The sequence below is a fragment of the Dermacentor variabilis genome, chromosome 6, assembly GCF_050947875.1.
Source record: "Dermacentor variabilis isolate Ectoservices chromosome 6, ASM5094787v1, whole genome shotgun sequence".
NCBI classification, from domain to species: Eukaryota; Metazoa; Arthropoda; class Arachnida; order Ixodida; family Ixodidae; genus Dermacentor; species Dermacentor variabilis.
Genome location: NC_134573.1, coordinates 157,732,755 through 157,756,097, shown reverse-complemented (window position 1 = coordinate 157,756,097; position 23,343 = coordinate 157,732,755). Strand labels below are relative to the sequence as shown.

Sequence of the window (23,343 nt, the reverse complement as noted above, 5' to 3'; positions counted from 1 at the left end):
ATGACATGATGAAAAAAACCATGAGAAAGACGGCGGTACGACGACAATGATGGCGGCGTGACACAGATGAGACAGACACAGTGGCAGCGAGAACAACAGTGTGGGCACCATGACGGCACGACGGCGTACTTCACGACATAACAAAGCGGCCAGAGCGAACCGTGTTTTGCGCTGCGAAGTGCTGTCACGGTAAAAGTATGTGTATATTACCAGTATCTAATGATGTACCAACCGCGATTCGCGGATTCGCGAATTAAGGCATGACGATGCACGCCACACCATAACCGAACGAACCGCACGGACGGACCAAACCCAATTCTGAATTCTTAACTGCCGTCGCAGCGTAAGAACACTGTAATCAAGTCAAGCGGTGGCCAGAACAGGAGCTCGATACTATATACTGACCGGCCTTGCTCTCCCCTGCCTGAAGCCTGTCGAGATGCGTGGCCAAGTTACTGTGCCTCAACCGGAGGAGCTCGCGAAACACGGCCATGTCGACGGACAGACCGCGAAGGTTGTTGGCGAAGTATCCCTCCGGAAGCACGCCTTCCACCAGGTAGATCATCATCTGCAGAGATCGTCATCACTTCGTAGGAGTTTCAACAGCCGAAAAGGTGGGTTCCGCTTGAGTTGTGCCCGGTTTTACTTTTCTCTATCGTTCCCTTGCGCCTAACGCACCTTGAGCGCATCCTGGTCGCACCACTCCACCACCTCCAGGACGAAGGCGGCGAGCAGGTTGAAGCCCTGGCAGTAACCCACGGACTTGTTCCAGCGCGCGTACGCCAGCAGGACCCGCTTGAGTAGCGCCTGGTTCTGCTCCGCTTGTTCGCCGCTGAACAGGCTGCAACCCGTACGGTGGAGGTCCTGCACCGGGACGATCAAGAAACGGAACTCGCCACTTTGTCTAATTACTGCAGCACTTAAAAAATCAACTTTCCGTTTTCTTCTTTTTTTCTAACGAATGTGTTTCCGAGGATTGCAGAGTTTCTTTTTTAGAATCACGAATTTTGCAGTATGTTTGTAATGTCTTTTGCCCTGTCTAACACTTGGGCAGCGTGTGACTCAGTGTCTCTTACATTGATATATACAGTGATAAACGCTTAACAGCACACACAAGCAGCACACACACACAAACACACACACACACACACACGCACACACACACACACACACACACACACACACACACACACACACACACACACACACACACACACACACACACACGCACACACACACACACACACACACACACACACACACACACACACACACACACACACACACACACACACACACACGCAGGCACGCACGCACGCACACACACAAACACAGACAGACAGACAGACAGACAGACAGACAGACAGACAGACAGACAGACAGACAGACAGACAGACAGACAGACAGACAGACTGACAGACAGACAGACAGACAGACAGACAGACAGACGCACGCACGCACGCACACACACTATATACGGAGAGATATTTGCAAAATTTCGTCAAGGCTCGTGGCACCGCATGAATGACGGCAGCGCTTTCGTGGCACGTAACGCACAAGTGATACTTTGCCATGGGCATCACCCAGCTTTTGGAGTAACGTGTCAAGCGAACAGCCAGGCTAACACCTCCAGCATATTATTAAAGCTTGTATCTCTCTCCCTCCTGTTGGATAGAGAGAGTTGGAGCATATAATTTATTCACATCTTATTATGTTCTCGAGACCGACTGTTTCTTCAAAAACGCGCAGCATGGTATGGTATGGTATGATGAACTTTATTTAATGTCCTGAAGATCAACCCTCAGGTTGACGCAGGCGGCTCCCACGTCGGGACAGTAAGGTTTAACCTTACCGCCGTATCATGGGCCTTCTGGACGGCCTGTACTTGATCGAAAAGACCTACACTGTGTAGGACTCGCTGCCACCAGTCTCTCTCCTTGTCACAGTCTGTGAAAGTCACAGGACACTGCCAAAGCATGTGATCCAGAGTAATGATGCCATTACACTTCTCGCAATTGATTGGTATCTCTCTTTCAGGATATATCTTGTTAATAAAGTTTAGACTTGGATAAGTTCCTGTTTGCAACAATCTCAGAGTCACCGCTTGAGCTCTATTGAGCTTAGCGTGTGGCACTGGGAATTCCCTTCTGTTGATGTAATAATGCCTCGTGATTTCATTATATGTTAGTAATTGGTCCCTGTTCTCCTCCTGTATATTATTAAGGTCCTGGTCGCGTAGTGCACGGATAGTAAGTCCTCGTGCAGCTGCGTTAGCCATCTCGTTTAAATTCTTCCGAGATGGATCGACAGACCTCATGTGCGCAGGAAACCAGCGGATTTCGATCTCTTGGCTGTCCAACTCACCGATCAGCTGGGCAGCCCTTTTGGTTACAAAGCCATTGGTAAAGTGTCTAATAGCCATCTTAGAGTCACTGTAAATCTTCGTCCACTTATTATTCCTTAAAGCCAATGCTATCGCTACTTGTTCCGCGACTGTCGTGTCTTTAGTCATGATTGTAATAGCATCCCGAGTGAGACCATCTGCATCTACTACTACTGCCGTAAAGGCTTTCTTTCCTCTGACCCACGCAGCATCTACAAATGCCGCATGTTCTCTGTCGTGTTCTATCTCTTGCAAGAGAGCTTTGGCCCTTGCCTTTCGTCTTTCCAGGTTGTGCACCGGGTGCATATTTCTGGGGAAAGGAGTCGTCTTGATTACCTTTCTTATGCTATCTTTTAGTTCTACTGTGCCTTCACCTGAAATTTTGGATTCGGTTGGGCACCATCCTACCTCTTCTAGTATTGCTCTACCTGGCCTTGTTCCAGAGAGCCTCTCTCTGTGGGCAATTTGCTGAGCTTCAATTATCTCGGCTATTGTGTTGTGGAGCCCGAGTTTCATTAATTTGTTATCCGGAGTGTTAATCGGTAACCCCACTGTTGTTTTGACTAGCCTTTTAATTAATCTGTTCAACTTGTTTATCTCTGTCTGTGTCCAAGTGAGCATCCCAGCTACATATGAGAAGTGACACAAGGCGAAAGCGTGGACCAGTCTCATGGCGCTCTCCTCTCCCAGCCCTCTGTGTCTGTTAGTGATTCTCCTTAGCAGTCTTATTACCTCCACAGTCTTGCTTCTGTTCTTGAGTACAAGGAGTTCAGACTTATTAGCAGAGCATTTCAGTCCCATGCCTTCTAAAATAGACTCTACCTCATGGTATTAGAAAATTATTTTCCAGCGAAACGCAGCTCCTTTCTTTTACGAACGATTTGGTCAATAATGCGGATCAGAAAATTGACCGCGACTGCGTATCTCTGGATTTTTCGCGAGCTTTCGGTTCTGTTTCCCACGATTTACTGATCTCTAAACTTTCCCTTCTTAATATTGGCTCCAAGGTATTTGCATGGCTAAAGGATTTCCTCTTTAACAAGACCAAGTATGTAACCTGTAACTAATTTTTGTCCAGACCTTGTTCCGCAAAATCCGGTGTACCACAAAGCTCGGTGCTCGGTCCATAGCTTTTTCTAATCTACATTAATGACCTTCCTGACTGTATCTCTAATTCAACCATTAGGCTGTTGACGGAAGATTGTGTCATCTATCGCAAAATAACTAACCTTAGTGATTCTGGTAAGCTACAGGACGACCTGGATAGCGTATACAGCTGGTGCAACAAATGGCTAATGCAGCTTAACACAACTAAATGCAGAAGTATCTGCGTCTCCTCTAGCTCTTCCTCTTGTGATGTATTCCCATATTCTATTAACGGTACTACCCTGTCAGTTGCTAACTCCTATAAATAGCTCAGCCTGTACGTTACTAGCAACCTTTCACGGAATATGCATGTTGCATATCTCACTAACAATGCTAACCGAACGTTAGTCTATTTCAGACGAAACTTTGCATCAGCACTCACATCACTAAAGCTTACTCTATACAAAACGCTCGTCCGTCCAGATTTAGAGCATGCGTGTGCCAAGTGGGACCCTGCTCGTGCCAATCTTGCCATTTCCCTTGAAAGCATTCAGAACCGCGCCGCTCGTTTTATTGTCTCAAATTATTCTCGTCATTCTAGCGCCACGTCCATGAAAACAACACTAGATCTACTTGACCTTTGGTTAGGTCGCAAGTACTTTTGTCGCTGTCTTTTTCATAGAATATATTACTTTAACCCTTCTTTTAAAGGAAATATTTTCACCGCACCAAGTTACATCTCGTCTCGCATCGACCATCAACACAAAACTGAAGTGTCATCTTGCCAACTAACTTGTGCCATTCTTCCTTTTTGCCAAGAACAGCCATTGAATGGAACCGCCTTCCCGCCTCCACAGTCTCAATTTGTGACACCACTAACTTCAAGATCGCCATTCAAAGTGCCTTATAGTTTGATTTACTATTCTTGCCCTGTACTGCAAATATTGTATTTTTCACCCCTCATTTCTGTTGAGCCTACTTGGCCTTGAAAGTATGTATAATAAATAAATAAATAAATAAATAAATAAATAAATAAATAAATAAATAAATAAATAAATAAATAAATAAATAAATTGAGCTTAAGCCTTGGAGCATGTCTTATTTTTTTTATTCATTTTTATTGTTTACCTTTTTTAAGGAGGTGGGGGGGGGGGGGTCGTGCACAGGCACTCGGGACTCAGACACATGCTCGTTAAGGAGTATACGAAGTACTATAAGGAGGCATTGGGTGGATCGGAAGATCGTTCGCTTTATCATCGAAGCAAATTCCCTGGAATCCTGGCCTCACAGCTCATCAGCGTAGAAAGCCACAGAAGGTCGTCTACAGTACTCGTAGGCGACAGACTTGAGTGCCAAGCCGTAGACACGCTGTGCCTTGTCTAGCCAGGTTGATTAATATTAACTCCCGTCCTTGAGCTCTCTTTCAATCCCAGATCTTTATTTCTACGTGTACGATCGCAAAGAGGACAAATGCTAGGTATCTTCCGTGTATTTTCTTCCCTGTCTCCATATTTTCCATACCCTCTAGTTGTCCTACACAAAATGACCGACTTCTCATTTGCCGCACCAGTGAACCTGAGGGTCGCTTGAACACAGCAAGCACCTCGTGAGGAACAGCCCGGAATGCTTTTCGGGAAGAGAGAGATCGCAATTGGCCGGAGAGGTGTTGTCAAGCGCCAACTAATGCAGGGTATCCTGGCGCACATTAACGTTGTTTCTTTTTTTTTTTTGAAGGGCGACGGGAGAAGGGACGGCAAGTGCAACAAGGTGCTACATCCTGACTACGCCTCCGATGAGGAAGAGAGAGTGCAAAGGGTGTTGGCATCAAATGGTACGCTTAGGCCGTATTACCATTTCTAGGGCGACATCAACCACCATGTGAGGGTCAAACGATATCTGCGAAGAAATTCGCTAGCCGCATTTCACGTATCTCCTCTTGCTAGAACGGGTTTAAAGCATGCGAGCTGACGTGCGAAAAAAAAAAAAAAGCTCAAGTCATGTCACATTTCACAATCGGGACCGTGAAAGGCGATGGCGTTAAACACCGCTGTTTTAGAGCTACAAGTGAGGCTTTAAGCAACATGATTGACCATACGAGGTAGATGGAAGCGCAACTTCTGTCTTGTTAGTATAGAAATGTGTGCTGGATGGGCTTCCCACCTTGACAATTTGCACGCCAAGGTTGTCGTCGTCAGGGTTGCAGCGTTCGTTGAAGCAGAACCGCGCCGTCGCCTCCCAGTCCAGGTCCCGACTTGCCAGGTAGCGCTCCGCTAGCGTCAACCAGATCTGAACACGACGAAAAAAAAAAAGTCAATGGTGCAAACTTCAGATTCCAGATGGAACGTGAATTTCAAACACGGCAGGTGTCGCTTAGTTGAGTAATCCTTGTTGCTTTCCCTTGACGTAAGTTATTCCCTATCCGTACGACACGGTGCTGGTTTATTACTGCATCTATTCTGAAGCATATGCCGGAATAGATAAAGAAAGCTTAAAAAAAGGCAAGATTCAATTCTGTTAAGTTTCGCAAACTTTTATGCAGCTGCGCCGCTTTTGTAGACAAGTGCTATGACAGGCGACCACTGGCTCAACACAAAGCAGATCTCAAGAGAAAAAGAAAAAAGAAGAAGACCCATTTCATGCATCCACTACAGTAATACATACCATTTACCCCACAGCGTAGAGTTTATCGTCAGCCTAACACATATACACGTTTTCTAAAGTTTCAATACGTGAACGCTGTTATGATGACAGTTTTCGTTGAGAGATTTTCTTGAGAAATCCCAAATTTGTTAGTGAAGTAAAAAAAAAGGAAACAAAAGAAGGAAATATCAAGCAGCACGATACACACACGAACACCAGAGCATAAAGATTATCTCATCAAAGCGGAAATAGCTTCGAAAGCACAGTCCAGTAACTATAGGATGGTCGGTCATTACCCGGTATATTCAAGGAGTCCCCAAAGGCTTCTTCATACGCATATACGGACAACACCAATGCGAGATCCGCTCACATATCAAATGAACCTTCGAAAGATAATGAGATACCGTTTCTCGACTTAATGCAGAAATTGTGCGGAGCTTAACGAGGAATAAATAAGAAATATTTAGGGTCAGCGGAAGGGGCAAATAAAGAAGTGAAAATCCGTATGTTAGTAAGAGAAGAGACAAAAATGCGAAAGCAACATTATCAGAAGCAAAACGAGGCACACACAAACAAAGAGCACGGGTTTACTATAGTTTACGTGAAATGAAGATGGCCGATTGCCTCTTTATTAGCTCGAATATACCAAAGGACGAGAAACCTAACCGAGCAAGGCAGGCGTGAGGAACGATTTACCAGGTTAGGTAATTCGGAGGCAGAAAGTGGAGCGCAGCTGGTGCAAAAATAATAATAATAATAATAAAGAAGAAGAAGAAGAAGGCGAACGGAGAACCCTGCAGAAAGGCCTTTGACCCGGCCTGAGCATAATTCCTCCCACGATGACGATGTGGACGGTATGATCATCTGCAGTTTTAACAATGGTGCGTCAACTCATCGGCCTATTGTGTAGGCCGCGACCAGTTATTACGATTACACGGCCCGAGCAGAACCTGTCATGAGCACGCTCGCTATTGTGCCGACGACTGACTTGCGGCGTCCTTTTCTTCCCTGTCGTCGTCTGTTTTTTTTTATTTTACTTTTTTTTGGATGTGTGACTATCGCGGTGGCGTGAAGGTTTGGAAGGACAATTACGACGACGACGAAGTTAAGCACTAGCTTCGAGTCCTCGAACACCAACGTGTTTTAATGATGAACTGTTGCAGTGCATAAAGCATAAAAAAAGAAAAGCTAGGAAGGAAATAAGAGAGAGAGAGAGAGATCGTAAAAAAAGAGGTATACGCATCACGTAAGTTAATCTACGCAAACCGAACTCAAATAAGAAAATTTGGAGATCGCTTAAGCTTCGTCTTTAAGAGTGGAACGCGATAGCATTAACAGACCCCTGACTGCTTTTCATGCTTCCTTGCAACTGGAGCTTATGTAACCGTAACGTTTACCGGGAAACGGTGGCTGGAAACGCGATGCACGAAGGCAAGCTTTCTGGTAGAAACGCGGCCACTTGTGTCGGCCGATCTCCTGATGTTGTTTCGCACCTTTAAGACTTCAGTCTGAGAAGGGCTAACATAAAAGATATGCGGTGTTTTTTTTTTTCACTACATTTCCTTGTGGGCTGCCGTTCTCAAAATTCCGAGGAAAAACTTTGTAAAGAATGAAAGACAAGGTATGAGCAACTCTGGCGGTAGAAGAGTGGCTGAGTATATGTGGTTCGAAATTTGTATCGATCTTCTTTTTTTTTTTTTTGCCGAACCGACGTCCCACGCCGGATTTTCTGCAACACGGTGCCATTAACGCTCTCGCGTTAATGGCACTGGACGCAGTACCGGACGCAGTACGCCTACGACGAAACCACTGAGCTTGCGAAAAAGTGTTAACCGCCGGACACAGGGTAACATTTTACGTGTCGCTATCCGCTGGGCCGACTTCTTTCAAATGCAAGAAGGCGAGACGAGAGATCGCAAACACGAAAACTTTCAAAAGGCTGCCATGCCCCAACCAGCACCTCTCATGGGGGAAATATTCTTTTACGCTCGGAGTAGCTTCTCGGGTGTCATATCACTTGTCCACGCGCGTGGCACGCTATGTCAACGGAGACGCGATAAATATCGTTCAATGCACGCTTAATACCTTCTAAATTTCTTCCTGAAAGAGAGAGAGAGACAGGCAGAGAGAGAGAGAGAGCAACTAGAGAGAGAAAGAGAAGAAACCGCGAGATATTGGCTTGAAAACGGTCACTGGTCCAATCCATTCAAACGCCCCTTGGGCACACAATGTTGACTCCGGATACTGCGATGAAGGTCGTATATACAACCAGCCGAAGGCGCATGCATTAAAAGGCGCGCCAGCGCGGTAAAATCATCCACATAAACTTTAATGCTCCCTCCGCTTTCCATGTGCCCGGGCATAAGAACCATCATGCCTGCCGCCCGGCACGATATAACCACATCAAGGCAAATAGGTTCACCGGCCAGGTTCAGATGACCCATAAAACGCTCGTAAGTGCATGGACGAGAATGTAAAAGAGTCATCAAGAAGAAAAGAAACATTTCCTTACAAAATCGACTTTTCCTAGCGGTATCGTAAAAGCTATGCAATGGCTTTACGAGCAGCCTACGTGATATATATATATATATATATATATATATATATATGACCTATCATAAGAAGCCAACAAACACTGATACCAAGGACAACATAGGGGAAAAAACTTGTGCTTAATAAATGGAATAAAGAAACGATAAATTACCGGAAATGACAGTGCATGAAATACCAACTTGCCGCAGGTGGGGACCGAACCCAGGGCCTATAAAAATCGGGCCCCTCGATTAACCTCCTTTCCTCTCGTTCATTACATAACGAGGGTCTCGAATCCGGCAACATTGATGCTTTCAGATAGCATGTGTGGGTTTGTTGACCGGTTGCCTTCACCCAAAAAATCACGTTCTCGTGACGCCTGCGGCAGAAAGGATGTTCCACAACCGCCGCCAAGGTTTGTGAGTGGTGGCGCTGGTTAACACTCCCAGGGTTCTACAAGGAAGCGTAAATATCCAAGAAAGTGGATGGGGAAACGGGGCCGCGGTAGCTCAATTGGTAGAGCGTCGCACGCGAAATGCGAAGGTTGTGGGTTCGGGACCCACCTTTGGCAAGTTGTTATTTCATCCACTTTCATTTCCAGTATTTTATCGTTTCTTTATTTCATTCATTAAGTACAAGTTTTTCCCCTATGTTGTCCTTGGTGTCCTTGTCGGCTTCTTATGATAGGACCTATAAAAATCGGGCCCTTCGATTAACCTCCTTCCCTCTCGTTCATATTATATATATATATATATATATATATATATATATATATATATATATATATATATATATATATATATATATGTGTGTGTGTGTTTGTGTGTGTGTGTGTGTGTGTGTATTTATAATCGCTCCCTGCTTTCTTTGCCCCGTTCTTATAGGGGGATATATATATATATATATATATATATATATATATATATATATATATATATATATATATATATATATATATATATATATATATATGTGTGTGTGTGTGTGTGTGTGTGTGTGTGTGTGTGTGTTTATAATCGCTCCCTGCATTCTTTTCCCCGTTCTTATAGGAGGACTCCGAATTAATTTCGGCCATCTGGGGATCTCTAAAGTGCACCCAACGCACGGCACACGAGCATTCTTTTTTTTTTTGCGTTTCTTCCCCATCGAAATGCGACCGCCGTTGCCGGAATTGAAATCCGCGACCTCGTACTTAGTAGCGCAACGCCACCACGGCGGATCCGCTCAGAGGTAAAACCAGGTGCTGAAATTTTCCCTTAGTATATAATTTTGCAGTCTGCGACAAAGCTGAAAGAGGCGTCGAGAGGTTGATGCTCGAAGAAGCGCTTGACATGGCCAACTCTTGAGGGCCCACCCATTAATCTCACATGCAGCAATCGCTTCAGTGACTATTTTCTCTTCACCGGCTTGGCGTTCCCTGCAGCATATATTTGAAGACGTGCAATACGTGTGCTTATTATAACAAATATTTCGTTTGCGGGGGGCCGGAAGAAACCCGATAGCCTCTGTCACGCTAAGTGACTCGGCTATGAAATCGAAAACGCCTGCACCAAAAGAAGAAAAAAGAAAGAACAGGGAAGAGAAGCTAGCCTTTCGTTTATAGCAGGAATTAGAATCACTGCAAAACCCCTAACTAAACCGGGCAAAAGGATCGCTGAAACTCCTACGGAGCAAATCAGCTTCAAGTGTCATCCGTTAAAAGAAAGGAGTGCGGGTCCAATGTTGCTTTGCCTGAAAACCTTGTTCGGAAATATTATTCTGATATTCCACGCCTCGATGAAGAAAGAATGTTCGACAAACTTTGTCCCTCAGATATCAGAAACGAGTATGCGAGTTTCTCGATTAAATGGCGTTTCACGCAAGCATTGCGAGTTCCTTAAGAAACGAGGCTAGAGTTCGTGTTCTTCTTCTCTTACGTCCGTGTCTTTTTGTTTTTTTTTGCGCAATAATACTTGAGTACCAGAGTTTGTCTTCATGGTCGAGACACCAGCGGAAGCCTTGCCTGTCCATCGTGCCGCGCTCCTTCCTTAATAATCACGCATCGCTCCTTCCGAGTCGGTGTACGCCGTTTATTTCCAGGCGTCCCCGTGGCTCGCGTATACGAGCACAGAACCGAAGCGTAGGCGTCAGAATGAATGGGCATCGCCCATATGTGAACACATCCCGTGCAAAGCTCAACAGTGCTGTCGAGTGGGCAAACAGCGACGCCATAACCCAGAACTAACCGAAACTATGGCGAGAAACGCCTTTGGCCCAAGCTCTGTGCACCGGCGCTCTTCGCTCCCCTAACCCGGTGCCTCGCAAATGCGATATTTACGTAGGCGTTCCGAGACTGACCGTAATGTGTCGCGGATGGAATTCGGCGCTCACGGGAGACGTCGCGCGAAAAAGAGCACTCAGGTCGGCATCGGGATGATGTTTCGAAATGCAACGACGCCTTATTTCGAAATCGGGGGGAGGGGGGGGGGGTCTTTGGCGCACAGATTTACGACGGTACACAGCTTAGCCAAAGCATTGTGAAGCGCTTTGCACTCGTGCTTACGACGGTCCAGCTGGAGCGTGAGGAGATTTTAGGGCCCTTAGTCGCACCACAAGCTCCTCGTCCCATAGGAAAACAAAGAAAATATGGGCACGCTGTGAACCGGGTTCGCATATTGAGAAACACACGAGGTACTTATGTACCTTGCGCACACATGGCCACGCACAACTTAAAATCCAAAAAAGCAAAAGTGCCACAAGAAGATGCAGACCTGAAATGGTCAGCAGTGATTTAACAAAGGAAGCCTCACCCTGGAACCGATGTTTCGTCAAGGCGCCTGCGATCTAATAGATATTGTTTCATTCAATTTGTTGTTTGTTTTATATATTTATTTTATTACGAAACAAGATACACAGGTGACGTATAAATACACAATCAGAGGCCCTACGTAAGTTTATAGGTGCAGTTAATGCAACGAATATAGGACTGTGTGCCGACTTACCTAATAGTAGGCGTATAACACACTACTGACAACTGCAACGCGCTGACTACGGCCTTTTGTTCGCTGTTATGTTTCAACTACACCTTCGTAATGTCTCTACCCTTCCTAAATAGACGCTACACGCGTTCTGCGCTCCATTTTATATGGATCGTACAATTTAGTTCTGTTTTCTCAATATAGAATTTTACTTCATATTATATTTTCTTTATGAGATTTGTACACTTTCCTATATATTTCATCTTCTTTCTCTGTGACAACGATTTGCATACTAAACTGAATAAAGCGCTGAAACGAAAGTGCTTTGTACAATAAAGTGCCCAGACGAAAATGGATAACGTGTAGCTGACCAACGCACCGTCAGCTCAAAATTAGGATTAGGCAATACAACAATGCAATTTTTAGACTTGATTTATATAGTTTCCAGGAACAAATTCCCATTGAGTCGCTTCCCTTCGTCGAAATAAACAAAAACGCATAAAATATCAAAATTTCAAACCGCATGAAATGCTGTATGAAATGGAGAAAAACTAAAATTAAGAACAAAATCAGACAACGCTCTTCAGAGTTACGAATACTCGGAGGCTTCGGCAACACCGGTCGCATTTCTCTGAGCGTTCGAGTGGCTTTAGTAAGCTACTACGAAACGCAAGATGAAATCAACCGCTTTTATTTTTCTCCTGTAAAGCATGCTTCACCTGCATTATAATATCATTGAGAAAAAGCAAACTTAAGAGGAAGCTTTAGCTAGGGTGCTCCTATCTAAATACATGTAAAAGGAGAATTCGTTTTTCTCGGCAACCACAGCACCAAACTTGACGAAGTTTGTTGCATTTAAAAGAAAATCTCACAATCTAGTGATTGTTGGTTTCGAATTTCATATTTAGGTTACCAACGTTTTACTAAAAATTGTCAAAAAACACAAATTTTCAGAAAACGAAACTATCAAGTTTATAACTTCGTAACTCAGCAATGAAAAATGATATCACATTTCTCTGAGTCGCATCTCATAGGACATATAAAGCGGACAAAACTGTATGATGTTTCCCACATCCTCTGTTGCGGCCCTATGACGTCAGCTCTTCTCTCCACCGCTGTGCAGATTCTAAGGTGAACTACAACGTGCAGCCGACATAACACGAGGGAGAAACAGAGATTACGCATTACTAATTATATATATATATATATATATATATATATATATATATACGTCATAGACATCGGCATGCTCAACTTAGGTTGTGTGGGCTGATCTGATAAAAGAAAGCCTTCCGTCAGAGATATGGCCAAGCCACTGAACAGAGGATTATCCGAAAGAAGTGTTTACCAATAAGTGTAAATAAAAGAGAAATGTTTCGTAGACACAATGGATAACTTGAAGCATTTAGAAGATCTCGTAAAGAAACTTTAGAAGAACGTATAAAGCCACTCTAGAAGTCCGGTATCCTATTAACGAAGCTTACCAAGAACAGAAGAGAACGAATGAGTGTGAACGTCGTAAAGATGGATCAAAAAAGCAATGAACAAGCAGAGGTAGTCAGTAAAAAGCGGCGTTCAGGAAAAGGGAGCGACATTCAAGGACTGAGATGGCTTGCGCCGGTATCCAGCAGCTTCCGTTTGGAAGAAGTAAAGAACTCGAAACCAGTGTACTGTCGAGGGGAAAGGCGGCAACCGCAAACGGGACGCGAACTGGACCATGATGTAGACACTTGTGGAGATATATATATATATAGAGATACCTCTGTGGGTAAAAAAAGGTAGAAAGGAACTGAACCAGACTACAAACAAATGTTCACCTACAGTTGCAATTCAAGACAGGGCTGAACGAACCGACAGGTTATGCAGGCCACGTACCATCGCCTCGACGTCAACTCCAGAGACCTCCATTTCGCGCGCTTCCAATAGTATGTGTGCTTTATATATATATAAAGCACAGAGCAAGAGGAGAGAAGAGATTGCATAACCGAATTGTCATCAAGCGTGCAATTGAAGCGGCAAAGAACTCTCATGTCCTGCCCTTGCAAACGAAAGCGCCGTCTGTGGTGCAACGGAACAACCAGAAGTGCCAAAACCATTTCGTCCTTTCGCCGTCATTATAAACGATGCACGGTGCTCTTGCGGAAACTTCGGTCTCAGCGAACGCCAGCAACCATGCCTCCTCCGAATCCTCCTACTGCTGCCGAAACTACTCACTTTCGCCGGAGTACTTCAGCGATCGAGAAAGCGAACGGACCTTAACTTACCGTTTGCTTAACTGCGGTTGCGTGCTCCCAATGGTGCTGGGGAGAAGTCTGAAAGGTCCGCCGAGACCGCATTTAGAAACATGGCAAAGAAAAACGTAGGCTAGTGCAATAGATTTGCGGCAGCGTTCCAGAAGGCTTTGGCAATGTAATGAATACATTGTTGCGCTAAAAAAATAAAAAAAAAGGAAAGAAAGACTTGGGAAGGAAGAGTACGAAACGACAGATTGCAATCATATGAAACGACTTTACAATGATATCCTTGAGCAAGCTTCTGTTCTCCAGGTTTAGGTCAAGTCGAAAGAGAGGAATGTCAACGACATTCAACCGCGCTTCTGACTTTGATTTTCGCCTTTGATTTCGCCGGCGTCAGCGCCTCCACTTCCTATACTGAACAAAGGCTCTGTAATACAGAACAAAACGTTACAGCGGATTGCACAAATGATACATAGGTGTCGAGAGTTGTTCTAATTTGGAAGCAAAAAATATCACAGCACTGAACCCGTTAGTCTCTACTTATGTTACTCCGTGAAGGCCTCCACGAAAACCAACGTATTCAATGCTATCCTTAATCTCGGTGAGCCAGTCAAGAAAGTCTTTGGCATTTTGAAAATTGAGAACTACTGCTTTTTATTGCACAAAACGTCAAATTTGTCGTCCACACATGCAACTGCCAATTATATCCTGCCCTGTCCTCGCTGATATTGTGCAACGGATCGAAGCGAAAGACGTTGCCAGATGATCGGAATAGAAATGCATTCTTGTTGCTTTAACGACGTTTCTTCCGTTTTACCGTCGGAACTATCCGAACTACTCAACGAACTTTTGTCATTTTCTTACCGAACGACGGAAGGAGCTACATAGCACTTCAGCGCTCCGTAGACGATGGTCAGATTGGATGGCCGAGCGAACAGACGGGTGGGGTTTGAAGTGCGAAGCAGGAAACGATACTTTTTTGCTAGGCTTACGAATGCAGTCCTCGCGTACATTGCCTATCCGACGCAGTGCTGAGTGCCTACGATGTATTGTTGATAAAAGTTTACCAGTGCGTTGAACAAGCACAGAGTACTTGCTCCATCGAAGAACGATCGTTCATTTCGGAACACTCACTGTCTCTGAGAAGCATGCCACTCTCGTCCGAACCAAACACGTCGGACTGTGATTGCAAGTTGTACGTTGATCCCAGGAAGAAAAAAAAAACTCGCACAGAGTCCTTGCGAGGCTCTCAGTCGCAAGCGGCACGAACCGAAGGAAGCGAAGCGTCACCCGTGTCGGAAAATCGGTGAACGCCGTCAGCCAGATTCCGGAAATGAGTTTATTGCCAATCGTCCGGCCTGGACAGCAACCGTACACGCGCCACGGCGACTTCAATCAGCAAACGACGCTCCTCGCAGGACCATCTCTCCCGGGAACGCCGGTGTCCAATCACTCCAGGACCGCGGACGCACGCTCTCGTCGCGTCCTCCGTGATCTTTCTACTCGGAAATGACGCGTTTAACTCAATCTAGCGGGAGTACACGACGGTCGCGTTCGCCTCCGCTCACTGCGTGGGTGTGTGTTTACAACTTACTGCTATACTCAACCCTGCTGTCTCACGACATACACAACTTGCAAGCTTAGTAGCTGCAAAAAAAAAAAAGAAGAAGAAATATCTGAATGAGAACTACGGACTACAAACTCCACAAACAACCGACAACATCAACAGGTAAGTAATAACGAAAGAGCAAAAAAAAAATCGTATCCTAACGTTCTTTAACGGTTGCGAAACTCAAACTTCAACAGCCTACGGACACACGGAGGGCGTTTGTGTGTGCGCTCGAGCGCCTTTGGGCAACGGGATAGCACGCTGAAACAAGGAAACTACCGTGAGTGCCAAGAAGTGTGCTTCGCCCCTGATATGAAAAAGGCTTGAGAAAAAAAAAGCCCACAAATCACAAATAACGAGTTGTTAAACGATCGCGAACGGTCCGCTTTGCCACAACGTACGCTGCCCAGTTTCTCGTACGTGGCCCAAAGCTCACCAGAACGCAAAAGTGCCGACTCGCAGGAGTAAAAAAATACAGCCCCATGCATACGCCCCTGCAATCGCATAAACCGACTCACGCCCGCAAGAAAAATCAAGTGTGCAGACGATCCCACGCACGCATTTCAACGCGAAGCGTGGGCGATCTTCTCGGTTAAGGAAGCAACTTACAGAGGCGCGCCTTTCGCGACGCGACACACGAAACTAAAAGGCGGAAGAGATGTGTCCTTATAAAAGCAGGAGCTTGACTGCTGTGTCTAACCTCGAGGAGCAAGGCGCCTCCGGCGCCGTCTTAAGACTTTCCCCACAAAATATAACGCTGCACTTACATTCGGCGAAGAACATATCCGCGGCCAAATCCCTTATGTTCTTTTGAGGGCCCGAGGCTGATAGTCGCAACGTTTAGCTTCCTCCCGACTACAGCCTAAGTGGAAGCAAAACGCTCTAAGGCGACTTCGGGCCCGAAAATCCTTTGATCTGCGCTCACTCCACCGGATGTACCTGTGCTCGTTTCCGCGCGCGTACGCCTGACGCAAGGCGAATGCCTTAATAAGGGATCACGCTGACAACTCCCGAGCCACCTTCGGGCGTGAGGGGTCTCTAAGTCTCCCCATAAATGCCGCGTGCCGTTTTTACCGCGGCGCAGGCAGGCTGCCGTAAGCCGCAGAAGTTTATCCCTTCTATTAAGCCTGTAACCACGCGCTCCCGTCATTCCGCGGTGTGTTTCTTGCTGCGTCCAACTACCGGAACGAGACGCTTCGCAAATGGCAAAGCGTGCACGATGGAAGACTTGCCGAGCGCCTCGAGGAGACGGGCTGCTGGCGACAACGGCGATGAATCCTGCTTAGGGAGACGCCATTTCCATCTGCAATATGTATAGGCGCATGCAATAGGATAGAGTTCGCAAGCGAGAGGGGCGTACATTACGTTCTCCCCGCCGTAAGGCTATATTCACTGCTTATGACAAGTCGAGTTGTGAGTAGTGTTGGTTTCAATCTTTTGCTGTCACCATAGGACGATAGGACGGCATAGAGTTCGAGACTCATTATATATATATATATATATATATATATATATATATATATATATATATATATATATATATATATATATATATATATATATATATATGTATATATATATATATATATATATATATATATATATATATATATATATATATATATATATATATATATATATATATATGTGGTGCTACTGACATTGGCTTGCTCCGGACGACCATCAGTTGCACTTCGCTCTTCGATGACGCAAGAGGTGTGTTGAGTGAGCTCCTCAACAACGTTTCGCAATGCGCCAAACGCGGTTTAAACCACAGGTTCGTAACCTCAAAGAGGTGCGACGCAGTGTTAACGCATCTTTCTCGCATTTAACGCTAAATGGCCACATATTTTTTTTCTTTTTCATCAGTAAACACGAATGTGGCGTGCTCGGGATGTGGGTGGAAAGACCTCGTGATAGAGTAATACAGACTCAGTAACGATATCGGTTCACTTTCATTGCTTTTAGGCGAAAACGTCGTCAAATAAGCTTGCTTGCTTTCGTACATTGCCGCCGGCACGCTGCCTCAACTGAAGCGGATGCGAATCCCGACAACGATGACGAACACGGCTATAAAGCGTACTCTCCTTATACGTACGCTCTTTGAAAACGCACTATCGTGCCAGCTAACTGCGCTGCTCGCAACAGTTGCATCAACCGGCGGCTTTGTTGGCGCAACGACGACGGCACAGGCAGCTTCGCTGAAGGTCTTGCATTATAGATGAGATGATCTCGCAACTGAGCTAACAGGCCAGGTTCTTTCACTATAGAGTAGCTCGACAGCTTGCCGGGCGGAAACAGAGAGCTTTAGCAAGACACAGGAAAGCTCGTGCCTAGCGCTGTGTACAGATAGCGGACGGAGAGCGTAAGCTGATGAACAATGCGGTCGATAAGTAACCGGACTTACAAGTAGCCAGTGGAGAGAAAGTGCTGTTTCGTGGATAATCTGCCTCGTGTATATGCACAAGGAACCTTTGCGTTCAGGTTTTGCGGGAATAAGAGGCAGTGAGTACACGCGAGCATCTGCCTAAATAGCTGAGGGATTAAGAGGTCGTTCCAAATGTAGCGCAGCCTTTTAGGAGGCTCATCGGGCTCATCGAGAGACAACGAAGAACGAACGCTAGAAAACCTGCCTAATAATTGAAAAATCCGTTTTACTGCAACTCGCGACAATTATCTCGAGAGTCATTTTCAGGCTACTCGTGTTTACTCTCCACGCCATACACTATGCGAGCCAGATCGGTTCAGCTCCACCTCCGCCCCCCCTCCCTCCCTACCCCCACTTTTTTCTTGATTTCTTTTCTTCTTCTTCTTCTTCTTCTTCTTCTTCTTCTTCTTCTAAGTCGTTACGAAGCCAACCATTTAAAACCCGCTCCGACTACAACAGAACGAATCCAGCAAATTGCCACTTTCTAGAATGAATAATATGACCTCTTAGAGGTACGATACCTTGCTGGGAACTTTCCCGCGTCAAAACCGAAAGGTATACGCAAACATACTGAGTACGCGTCGTGTTTACGAGCTCTGCCTACCAGGGCACCGCATACAGCGCGTGCGCTAATATATTTCTAAAACAAAAAAACAGCGTTCGGCTGTGTGACATAAATGAAAAACAAGAGAGTAACAGCTCAAACCGAAACAAAGGCAGCGGAGGCGTGACAAATGTGATTGTGGGTCTCACCTTCTCAGCCGCCGCGGTATCTCAATGGCCACGGAGTTGCACTGCTAAGCTTAAGGTCGCGGGTGCGGTGCCGACCATGGCGACCGCTTTTCGGTGGGAACGAAATGCAAAAAACACGCGGGAACCTAGGTTTAGGTGCATATTAAAGGACCTTACATGGTCAAAATTATTCCGGAGTCTCGCCCCTCCCCCACCTCCGCCCTAGGCTTGCGTCGTAACGATATCATTCTTTTGGCACCCGAACATCCCAGAATATATATTTCTCGCCTCCGGTGTCCTTGTTTTGGTTTCGTACACTTACGCGTTCTCGCCATGTACCACCACGCCCAGTTTAGTCTCGTTGCCAGAACAACGCTTTTTTTTTTTCAGGTATAAATCAACACAAACTTTTTCCAAGAGCTAAGGGGCGACCCCATCCCTGGTCGAAATGTGTTCCATGCGGTTGTCAACTGAAGAGAGCTGCTCGCGGTGCGCATTTAGATAAATAATTTTGTCTTCGCGCATCACAGAGTGTCAGCGTCCGACGACAGGCGAAACAGTGCGCAAAATAATATGAAAATACGCGCAATGTATTTGCCGTTACGTAAGCTGGAGCTCCAGGAGCAAGTTCGCAGTGTGCCACCAGAAAGCGTTGAGTTTGGACGACAGACGCTTATTATATAGGCACGTAGATGTGCCCTACTTCAACTATTATTTGCGCAGTGCTTTCAATAAGGAAATGATGCTAATGAATTGCAAGTTATGTGTGCTGGCAATTGGAGGAAGCACACACGAAACGACCACATTGCGCGGGAGATTTGAACGTCTCATAATTACTTGTCTCTTACCGTTCTTCGCTCGTGCTAGCAGGCACGTCGAGACATTTGAAACGCTCAACGATGCTTAGAAACTCGCGAAGGTGTCTAAAAGTGCGGCTTATAGAATATCATCATCGCCACTATTCGCTCGTGGCACTTTGAGAGAAATTAAACGCTCATTTGCCGCCACCAATAACGTCACCTACAACAAACACCCACAATGCGAGGGATGCGCGTGGTTTTATTCTCCCGCCTCCCTTCGAAGATATTCCAAACACCAGTAATTACGAGCTTAAAGCGTCGGCTGGGCCTGGTAGGCACACGCTACTTCTTTACCTAGCCAGGGAAAATTTTGCGAGACACTTGCGACGCAGGCGAATTCGCGCGCGCACGCTCTGACGGATATTCTTGTTACTAAACGCGCTATCAAGCGGACTGTTGCACTATGACGCGGTTCGACAAGATGATACATGTTTATTAAATGAAGTAGGAGGAGTAGGAAAGAGAAAAGTAGAAGGCAGCGAGGTTAATTAAATGAAGTACATAAAGAAAGCGAGAAGGAGGAAGGCGGCCATGTTATAGTATATATATGCTTTATTCAATGTAATCTTACACTTTTTGAAATCGTGACGGCGGATACAAAGTGATACTCACGAGGACTTCTCAGTCGTCAAACTTACGTATACGCGCAGCAATATTGTCGCTTCCTCTTGTGCAGCCATCTGGGCGCCGTCTTTTTACGCATCCGACTGTTGGCGCCACCTGTTTTTACTCCTCCTAAATATATTTTCTACTCGATAGGACCTGGCCAGCCCCGTGTACAACTCTCTCCAATAACACACCTGTTGCAGCCAATTCGGGTTGCGAAAACTCTCTACAGCAGCCAAGTTCGTTCGAGACAACGCCGCACTGTTGCCTAGAGCAGCAAACCAGCAGGCTTCGCAGCAAGGAGAGCTCGTTTGTGCCAGAGGCAACAGCTCGGTTGTAGGTCACGCCAGCTCGAAACTTTTGCGTCTCGCGTGTCGACGTAGCTGCTCGCACGTGCAAACACTGCTGGCGCAGCACGCTTGTCACTTGAACATCCCACCTTGCTGGTGAAGCAGCGCACTGACACGGACACAGTGAAGACGCACAAGAAAAGACGACACTCGCTTCTTTTGTGTCTTCACTGTGTCCGTGTCAGTGCGCTGCTTCACCAGCAAGGTTTGGTGACTAATCCCCAACTAGCCCAACTTTCCACATTATCGTCACGAAACTCACCTTCTTTCGGAACTCTGCCGGAATGCCGTCGGGTAGCCGGACGACGATTTTCGTGGCGTCCATCCACTGGGCGAAGCCCGACTCGCCGCGTCCTGGCTCCAGGCTGAAGCGCATTCGGGTGTCCACGCCTGCGCAGTGTGGACGAAGCAGGAAAAAAAAAAAAGAAATTGGGAGTGCCGTAAGTAAAGCTGCGGTTCACTACGACATGAGGATTTGACGATTGTGATGACGGCATTTAATTATGATTAGATTATGATGACGGCATTAAAGCGCAGCTAAATCAAAGTACGCAAGGGTCTCTCCAAATCGCCCCAATCGAATGAACTTCCGTGCCACTCTATCACTCGGAAGCGATTTAAGGTCGCTTGCGTAAGAAAAATTTCACAATTTCATCACGACACAGCTTCACAATTTCATGACGACACGCTCTTATTCAAAATATCTGCGGCAGGAATCGTAACAGTTTAGGATAAGAAATGAACGCGCTGAGGTCGATCGTAGCACACGTTTGAAATGAACTCTAACGAGACGTAGTGCCGGATTCTGATTACACGCTTGCAGTCGGGTCGTTACTTTCATCCGGACCCGTTTGAGCAAAGGACGCCTTTACAGACGTTTACCGTCCACGCGCACTTTCCGCGAACTCGGGCTGTATCGCAGAAATCAAACATGTGTTTTTTTGTTTTGCCACGCGAACGAAAGTCTCCGTTTCGGCGTCTGTGCAGATTCCCTTGATGCCCCCGAGGTGGTGGCTGCGTTGCTCTCGCTCTGGAATTTTTCCTTCAAACGACAACTTGCAAACGCAGCTACCCCCGAGGGAGACTTCATCGCTTTCGCCATTGCCCGCAATTTCAAAAGAGCCGGAGAGAGGTACATTTGGAAATGGTCCATGTGGCATTCAAAGGGCCGCTCGGCGTCGTTCCGGAGTCGAAAAACAGACATTCGTAAACGGAACGGCTTGAAGATTCTTTTTCCGCTGGCATGGGAGCCGCGGGAGGAGCGAACGCGAACTGGTAAATAGACGCACGCACAGACGTGTTCGTGCAATGGCGGTAGAATGGAGGAGCGTTGCACCTTGAAAGGCTTCAATCAGCGTAGCAAGTACAACACAGCCGAAGGAACCTCACTGCAATCTGGTGTCCCTTTTTTTTCTGTTTTATTGTGTGGTGTATAGCTACGTGCAAGCACGCGTATACGTGTGTGCATGCGTTTACTTTGTTGTTGTTGTTGTTGTTGTTGTTGTTGTTGTTGTTGTTGTTGTTGTTGTTGTTGTTGTTGTTGTTGTTGTTGTTGTTGTTGTTGTCGTCGTCGTCGTTGTTGTTGTTGTTGTCGTTGTTGTTGTTGTTCGTGGGTCACGGTTTATCGCTTTACAAGAGGATTAACAAATCCGATCTACTCCAGCGTATGACATAGACATTTATTTACACATTAACACACTGGAAATGTTCTTTAAGATGGCTTCTCTTAAAACACCGTGTGCAGGGTGATCGCGGAGATGTTCATCCATGTATCTCATTCAGACTTCTTTTTGAGTGTGTGTTTTCTAAATTCCGATATTCATTATTATGCGGTAGTTGAATAATTACCGCTACCTCTGTTTAAGCAGATGTTCGAACCTGGGCACACAGCCGGTATTTACTCTTCCCTGACTTGAGAATGCCGGAAAAAAGCGGTGCAAATATCAGAAGCGAAAGTAAGAGAAACCACACAGTGGACATTGTTGCACTCGGAGAGCAGATTCCATTGGCTTCGTTAGGATTCGCATTTACTATGAATATTTTTTTATCTTATTCTAGAAACGTTTCGCTTCAAAATGTTACACCTGGTTCGTCAGTTATATTTCCTCGCTTTTCAATCTCGTTTTGACATAGCACTTATAGATGAAAATATATAAGAAAATCAATGCACCTACCCTGCAAAATAGTCAACACGACATCAACACCAATGAGAAAGAGAAAGAGAGACAGCAAGCAAAGGAAAGGCAGGCAGGTCAACCAAACGAGCATTCGGTTTGCTACCCTACACTGAGGATAAGAAAAAGCGGTAATAGAAAGAGTAAGAGGAAATCTCCATATAGTAAGCTGATGGCATCCGTCATGTTCGCAGTGAAGACCTCACCAATTCAGTCTGCTCTACTCCTCCTACTTTTGCAAGGCCTATAATGCCCCACCCCTCCCACTCCCTTCTGGTCACTAATAACAAAGCATAGAACAATAAACCAGTGAGTCCGCCTTCATGCCGATGCAGAGTGGGCGCAGCTACTTCTCCCAGGCGTGAGTTAGCGAGTACGCGCATGAAATTGGAAATGTTGACAACTGTTGTGTCGCCCGCCTCTCCGCAAACAATAGATAGATACTCCGACGATCATAGGATGATAAGATGAGGTGACATGAAATACGTTCTAGCAAGGAAGCAAATTTCGTAAACGCTCCTAGACAGTCAATATAGGAAGCAAAGAAAACAGCAATGCAACGGTCAATTCTGAGATAAAACACAGATCAATGGAAAAATACATAATAAATAAATAAATACACAACACATATTAGGGAGACTGATAAAAAAGGAAAGGCGGGGAGGTTAACAAGAATGGGAAATACCGTTTGCTACTCTACACTTTGATGTATTGCGATGTACTCTATGTCGGTTTCGCTGCTGCCTCGA

General features: G+C 45.7%; 1 protein-coding gene across 3 annotated transcripts in view; it reads right to left on the bottom strand.

Moving 5' to 3' along the window:
- Nucleotides 1–23,343, bottom strand: part of LOC142585548 (uncharacterized) — a 209,922-nt gene that overhangs the window by 12,348 nt on the left and 174,231 nt on the right. For all 3 annotated transcript variants that reach the window (XM_075696382.1, XM_075696381.1, XM_075696383.1), the window contains 4 exons: nucleotides 20,683–20,810; nucleotides 5,630–5,755; nucleotides 679–864; nucleotides 406–568 (listed from right to left, as the gene is read on the bottom strand). In XM_075696382.1, the coding sequence (XP_075552497.1) occupies nucleotides 406–568; nucleotides 679–864; nucleotides 5,630–5,755; nucleotides 20,683–20,810 (603 nt within the window). The remainder of the gene's footprint in view (nucleotides 1–405; nucleotides 569–678; nucleotides 865–5,629; nucleotides 5,756–20,682; nucleotides 20,811–23,343) is intronic.